Source organism: Octodon degus, unplaced genomic scaffold (genome assembly GCF_000260255.1).
Source record: "Octodon degus isolate 3935 unplaced genomic scaffold, OctDeg1.0 scaffold00050, whole genome shotgun sequence".
Lineage (NCBI taxonomy): Eukaryota > Metazoa > Chordata > Mammalia > Rodentia > Octodontidae > Octodon > Octodon degus.
The window spans coordinates 3,572,907-3,580,037 of NW_004524626.1; the positions used below are offsets into that span (position 1 = coordinate 3,572,907).

General features: G+C 49.0%; 1 protein-coding gene across 1 annotated transcript in view; it reads right to left on the bottom strand.

Moving 5' to 3' along the window:
* The window catches only part of Col1a2 (collagen type I alpha 2 chain), a 35,377-nt gene extending 33,243 nt beyond the window's left edge, over nucleotides 1-2,134 (bottom strand). Inside the window, exon 1 of the mRNA XM_004632623.3 lies at nucleotides 1,624-2,134. Within this exon, the coding sequence (XP_004632680.1) occupies nucleotides 1,624-1,693 (70 nt within the window). The 5' untranslated portion in view covers nucleotides 1,694-2,134. The remainder of the gene's footprint in view (nucleotides 1-1,623) is intronic.
* Between the last annotated feature and the right edge of the window lie 4,997 nt (nucleotides 2,135-7,131).

Genomic DNA, 7,131 nt, shown 5'->3' on the forward strand with positions numbered 1-7,131 from the left:
AATTGTTTTAAATTAGGTGGCCGAAGAGTATGTCATTTGGATAGAGAACATCTGTTTCAATAGTCACAACTCAGAACGGTGGACCTCAGCCAGGCCAGTATTGACATTTAAGGGCAATTTATGTGAATTGCTGTTAAATTAGAAAAATGATATGTTTACTTCCTTGTGCCCATCAGTAGGAAGAATTATTCCTGACTTCATTATTGGAAGTCCTTCAGAGTTTGGATATTTGCCTTTTGATTACTCAGATGTGAGCCATTTTGAAGAATCTGTATGTGGTAATGGCTATTCCAGACCACGGTGGTTTTTGAGGAGAAGGTGATTTTCTCTTTGTAGCTTCAAACTTCTCTAGATCTGTTTTTAATTTTTCTGCAGGAGTTAACTCTTCCTTAGTTCTCTTGCACTCTTAGGTCTCTTACAATGCTAGCATGGTAATGTGAGTTTATTCAGTACAACTAGTCTTTAGTATCTACAGTGTGTGTGCTAGAAGGAGACAGAGGAAACACACACACACACACACACACACACACACACACACACAGCAGTAATTATGCAGCTGTAGACACCGTGGCATGAGGTGGAGCAAGTTTTTAAGGTAGGGCGTGGCCAGATACCCTTTATCTCCTATCAGCTCAATATCTTAGTCTAGCAGCTAGGCGGGCATACTTAAGGTGAAAAAGAGACTGACAGTTTTCATTTTGTCTTGACTCATAAGTCTGGTCATAAAACCTAGTGCTAAGAAGTAGGCTTGGAGTCCACTTAGTTTCCAGCTCACATTTTAGGAAAGGGCCAAGTTGACTTGCCCAAGGTCACGTGGTAAGTTAGTGCTAGGCTCCTAGGAAGCTCCAGTCTCTGGAGCGGTCCAGGTCAAGGTCGGTACTTCCCCACTTGTAGCGTTCTTGGTGTCTGAATAGCACTGGAAAAATGTTAAAGGGGTAACTCTAAGGCTCCACAAAACATAGAGCAAATTTTATTGAAGTGATGTTACCCTTTCCATTGCCCGATTATGACAAGGCGATTTTTAGTTTTTAGAGGGTATCTGTTCTAAATAGTAGGATGCCTTCCCAGGATTCACCCCTTAACCCTGGGGAATGCACACCGTGCTGGATAAACCCAAAGGTCCTTAACTGGGATCCCTCTGCCCCAAGGCCCCGTCCCCAGTGGTTTCTCTTTCCTCCCTCTAGAGGGCGCCTTTCCATCGTCGCGGTCCTGGTCATCAGGATCACGAGCAGCATCCTTCAGGCCAACGTTAAAGCGCCCAGAAGATGAAAGTTGAGGCGAGTTTCGTAAAGCCGAGCTACAGGACTTTCCGAAGGAGACCTCAACATCGACAAGGTGGGCCCGAGGACAGGTGTTCACGCTACGCCTTATGGACAGAGAGCCCTTGCGCTCCTTGTGAACTCCTTGAGTGATCAGATGAAGCCAGCTCTCTTTAAGAGAAAACTATTCCCTAACTGTGGGCGACAGTCACCCCTCTGTGTTTCCTTTTAAAAGTACTTTTCGGGCGCCAAAGAGCCCTCGCTGCAGGCTGGAGGAGCACTCGGGGTTGGCCTTCCCCTCTCCAGCCCGGCGCCCACCCGTGTGGCCTCGCCCCTCTCCCCAGCGAGCGAGCCGAGCACTTACATTGGCATGTTGTTAGGCACCAAGTGACTGCGAGCAGCAGCACCGTCCGCGAGGCCACAAAGCTGAGCATGTCTACCACTTAGACATGCAGACTCCTTGTGTCGCAGGCCCGGCTCACGGCGAGGATCACCTGGCGGGCGCGGGCATGCAGTGGCGGCCGCACCTTCAACTTAGCCGAAACCTCCTGCCGTCCTGGTGCTAAAATAATAAAGCCCGGATCGGCCTTATTTATATGGCAAAAGTTTCCCCGGCCCGAGGGCGCCTCCAAAAGCGCCTCGGCCAATGGGCGCGCGGGGCCCGGGAGGAGACTGCGGGGGCGCAGGGGCGGGAGCGGGGAAGGGACGTGGCCGGGGGCCGGCCTCTTAAATTGGTTCCATTCTTTTTGAGGACGTGGACACTTTTGAGGGTTTCGAGGGGAAAGTCTGAGTCGCTGTCTGGCTCCCTCCGCCCCCCACCCCCGCGCTCCCGCCCCTCCCAAGCCCTCTCCAAGTTTGGAAACGCGCGGGGACACGTCGGAGCGCCCCGCAGACACCCACCGGGCCACAGGAGGGAGCCGAGCCGCGGGACAGGGACCCGGGGCCGAGATCAAAGCAGGAGCTGTCCAGCCCCGCCGCCCGGGTGCCCGAGGGCCTCGTTGGGAGGAGGGGACAGGGCGCGGGCGGGGACCCACAGGACAGCGTGGCGCAGCTCAAGGCCGCCTCCAGCCTGGCCCGCGGGCGCCCTGGGCGGGCACGTGCTCACTGCCCGCGTCTCTGGGCCTCTCTCCCCTTCACAAAGGGGAGGGCAGTGGTATCCTGCCCTCCGAGGCCTCTACTCGGGCGTGGGGTGGGGCGCAGAGTGTGGCGTGGCATCTCGCTCCGGGAGGGTCCTCACGGTGAGCGCCGAGCCAGGCCTAGCTGCCCCGGAAGCCCGTGGACAGCCTGCTCGGCCCCTGCGAGGGCTACCGGCGGACTGGAGTTGGGGGAGCTGTCTGGCTGCAAAGTGACTGCGGCTGGGTGCCAAGGCCCAGCTTCCTCAGCCTCTCCCTTAGGAGGTGACGGCGGGGTGGAGAACCTGCCTCTCCCCTTCACAATTCGGGTCTTCATCCCTGTTCCGTGTCTGCACTGATCAGTTGCACCCTGAGCCTAGGCCCAGATGACCTGGCTGCCCAGTGGCTGCCCCCTCTTACATCCCACGCCGCCGCCCTCCCAGCGTTGTTCCTCACTCCGCCCCCTACCAGGCGCCAGAAGATCCAGAGGGGCCTTTCATTCTAGTTTGGGGTGTCAACATCTTCCCTGTCCAGCCAGCGGCCCCTCAGCCATGGATTTTAATTCTCCCTTCCACACTCACTCTCTGCCTTGCCTCATCAGGCTCCCTAACCCTCTGCAGAGAGGAAAGAGCTGGAAGCTGGACCCTAGGCATTGAGGGAGGGGGCCTGAGGTCCCGAGGACAGAAATACCGACAGAGGAGTCTGTCTTCCAAAGCCTCTGTGGGACCCAGGTTTCGTGCTCCTCTTTGGCCCACCCGGCCTCCTGGCTGGATGAGGCAGTGGTAGACGGCTCAGTGTCCTTCTGTTCATTCTATCCTCAGGAGAGGAGCCCCTTGAGGTCAACTGCGTCGTCGCCTCAAGACAAAAGTGGATGGGCTCTTCGGGAATCTTCTTTCTGGCTTCTCTCCCTTTTTTTCTTCTTTGCTATAAGGAAGAATTTCTGTGAAAGTTAAGTCTTACACAGATGATAGAAACCACAGGAGCTGGCTATGCTCAAACTGGGTGCTTTTTGAGATTTAGAAAAGTAGAAGTTCAAGCCCAGGTATGTAAAAGGAGAGGAGAAACGTCTCTGCTGAACGCAGCAGAGTGAGCTGGGTCACAAAGCATTCCTGGAAACTGATGCAAACACCACCAGGAGCTGCCAGGCTCCCGCCCTGCTGATGTGGCCGGGTGTGCAGCCTGCTGCAGGCAGCACTTGGTGGGAGGCCCTGGGCCTGGATGGACAATGAAAATGGAGAAGGAGAGAACTTTTTATTTTTCTTTAAGGGGAAGGCAGCTTCCAGTTCCAGCAGTCTTAATGTACAGTTTCAACATTCTTCGTCACTTTTAGGGGAAGATAGCTCACTCGATGTTTGCTTTAAAGGAGGAATTCATGAATGCTTATGTTTGGATCTGTTCATTATTTTCTGCCTGAAAATAACAAGAAGTTTTTGTGTGGATGGGGGTGGACCGAGGGATCTGAGAACAGACTTCAAGCTTTCAGGGAAGGTCTTGATTATGGCCTGGGTGGTATGTGGGGAGGGGAGTGCAGAAAGTGAGCAGGCCGAGAAGGAATGGGGGCGGGGTGGGCTTGGGGTTGAGCCAGCAGTGGTGGGGGAGGGAGCGGAGGCTGCTGAAGATTCCACTTCTGCACTGTTAGGCAGCTCGTGCCTCTTTCCATCCCATTTCATCCTCCTAGGAGAGCAAAAACTGACCTTTTAAATTTCCAACAGTGCACAGGGTGCAGCCTGGGCCACACCTTCAAATAAGGCAAGATGATGGTTGACTCTGACAGGCACAGGTGTGCAGGACAGCCTGAAAAGGCTGGCGTCTTACACTTAGATTCTTTTTTTTTTAGCACCCAAGATTGAACTTGGGACCTTGCCCTTGCCAGGCAGGTGCTGTTCTTTGACTAAAATTATACAGCTGGCTGATGTAGCTTCTTTTAAACAGGCATCAAGAAGTTCCTCTGAGAATCCTTTCCATGAAAAGCACAAATGCTATCCTGTGTTTTCTTTTAGGTTCTAGGTAGGTTGTGTGTCAAGCAACTGTAAGCGTTTGCTGATAATTAAGGTGACAGATGAAAAGATCTTGGATCTATTTGGAAATTCTTGCTCATATCAAATGGACTATTGTGTTCCCCTTGGTGATATACACTGAACCAAGTGGTACTTAGCACTATACTAATTGGTGAGTAGAATGGTGGAGTAATGTGGTCATTGCCCTTAGGCTGATAGTTCATTGGAAGACAGGGAAGAATATGATGAGGACTTTTGAGTTAATGGGGGATCTAAAGTAGATACCTAAGTAGATTTAGGTGGGAGAGTCAAGCAGGTCTTCTCAGAGGCTGCAACCTTTTTGTTCAAGTCTTAAACATAAATAAGAGTTTAAAAGAGGAAGGACAGTGTACTAGCCCCCAAAGGTATCAGAAAATTTGGTATTTGAGGAATGGAAAGCATTTCAGCCTAAAGAGATTGTAGAGAGAAGGGGAGGAAGAAGGAAGGAGCAAGAAAAGATACTGGTGAATTATTAGGGGCCAGATTAACAAGGTTCCTGTATCCTGGTGTTTGTGTTCTGTTAACTTTGCTGGGAGTGTCTGCATGATTTTAAGTGGAGAAAGTATTCAATCAGCAAGTGTGATGGAGGGGCTGGGGATTTGGCTCAGCGGTAGAATGCTTGCCTAGCAAACTGGAAGCCCTGGGTTTGGTCCTCGGAACCAAAACCAAAAAAATAAACCTCTCCTAAAAAGCAGTTCAACCAAAAAATACAGTAAAATAAAAAGACCAAAAACAAACAAGGCAACAGAAAGTGTGACGGAAAGGAGCAAATGATGCTTCATTTGTTTTATCTCCTTTTTTCAATTATTTGTTCTTTTTGTCTTCTTAATTTCTTATATATTTCTTCTTTTGCATGCATATGTCTGGTAATATGAATCACTACTCGGAAGACAGCACTATTGCATTACAACAAATACTGTGAAATTTATATTACTTTGTTTAGTGAAATTCTGTATCACTTGTAACTTTTCTGTTTTAATATCATTTTGTACTTGCTTTAAAAAATGAAAAAAAAATGAAAAAGGATAATATGAACAAAAGAAAGTGCTTTAAAAAAGAAACAACAAAACAAGTTGTCTGCAATCTGGAGAGATGATTAGAAGAAGATAGGAGAGCTGAGGCAAGCAGGAGGCTGAGAGACACTGTGGTGGCCTGAGCCAGGACAGTGGGTGTGGAACTTGAGAAGCTGAGGAGCCTTATACATATTTTAGAAGTAGAGGAAATATGTAGACGTTTGATTATGAAACCTGAAAAGAAGAAAGAACCCCAAGAGCCACTGCTAGAACTGGCTGGTTGGATATGCCATCACTGAGTCAGGGGACATTGGCGAGGCGATGAGGGACCACAGGATAAAGTGCTCAGGGCACTTAGCTTGGGGTCCTTAAGCGCCACGTAAGAGCACAGGTTGCATGGATGGTAGTCAGTCCCAAAGCATACAATTTATATTTGATCTTGATTTACGGATTAAGAAGTGACTGAGGTTACTGATCTCATGGGAATGGATGGAATCTCTAGGGTACACATGTGTACGGGAGTGAGAAAATGATGAAACCTAGCATGAAACCCTGGAAAGCAGCGAGTGACAAAGGATGAAGATCATAGGAAAACCAGCAAGCTCCCTGAGAAGGAGCGGCTGTGATTTTTCTGGGTGCTGAAAAAATTCTACAGTTTTCTAGAAGCCCAATAAAAGTTACTCAAATTAGCACTTGGAGGTCATCTGTGACACCAGTGAGGGCGATTTCAGTGCAATGGAGTTCAGGGCTGAGAAGATGGAAGGTGAGGCAATAAAATCATGGGACATAGGGCTTTAATGGGTTTATTTCAAGGATGATGTTGGGGTTCATAGGAGAGAGCACTCTGCATGCATAGAAAACCATCCCATGAAGTGGCAGTTTAGTTTTAACACTAAACCGCATTTTAAAACTGTGATTTGAATCATTCTTCCTCAGGTTTTGCATGCTTATCTCTTTGTTTGCTTTTCAGTACCAAGAAACATATTACTCTATAGATTTTTTTTTAATCTAGGTAGTGAGTGATCATTTTTAAATGAGATTCCTGAGATAGACGGCCAACTAACTCAGTGTATTAAAGCACCTGCTTAGGCAAATACAGCAGCTGGTTTCAATCCTGGGGTGCTGTGCCAGCCCTACCCACGGGGTGCACTGAGACAGTGATTGAAACTGGGCATGGTGGTGTGTGCTTGTAATCCCAGCTTTTGGGAGGCTAAACACAGGCGGATCACTACGAGTCCAAACTACGTAGTGAGACCCTGTAGATCCTATAGACCCTGTCCTAAAAGCACGTGCATACACACACACACACACACACACACACACACACACACACACACACACAGAGATCCCTTTAAAATGTGCAGGCACCTAGCCTTTCAAGGTCAGTGAGGACTCAGGACATAGGAGAACCTGTGCTGTAACATCCTGTAACTCAGTTGTGTTTCAAATTTAATGATCAAGGAGATTATGGGGCCACAGAGGAAAGTGAAGGATGATGCAGAGTGTGCCTAAGGAGAGTCACATGGAGAGAAAACATTCTCTCAGGCTTTCACAGAGAGCAAATTGGTCAAGTGATGGCCATGACTCATCCACATGGCTGGCACTGACAAAGAAGCTACAAACTGCAGTACAGGGTTACAGGATAAATCCCGAGGGGACTGAACTGATCTTATCACATACAAAAATTACATTTCTTGTTATATAGGTCTTG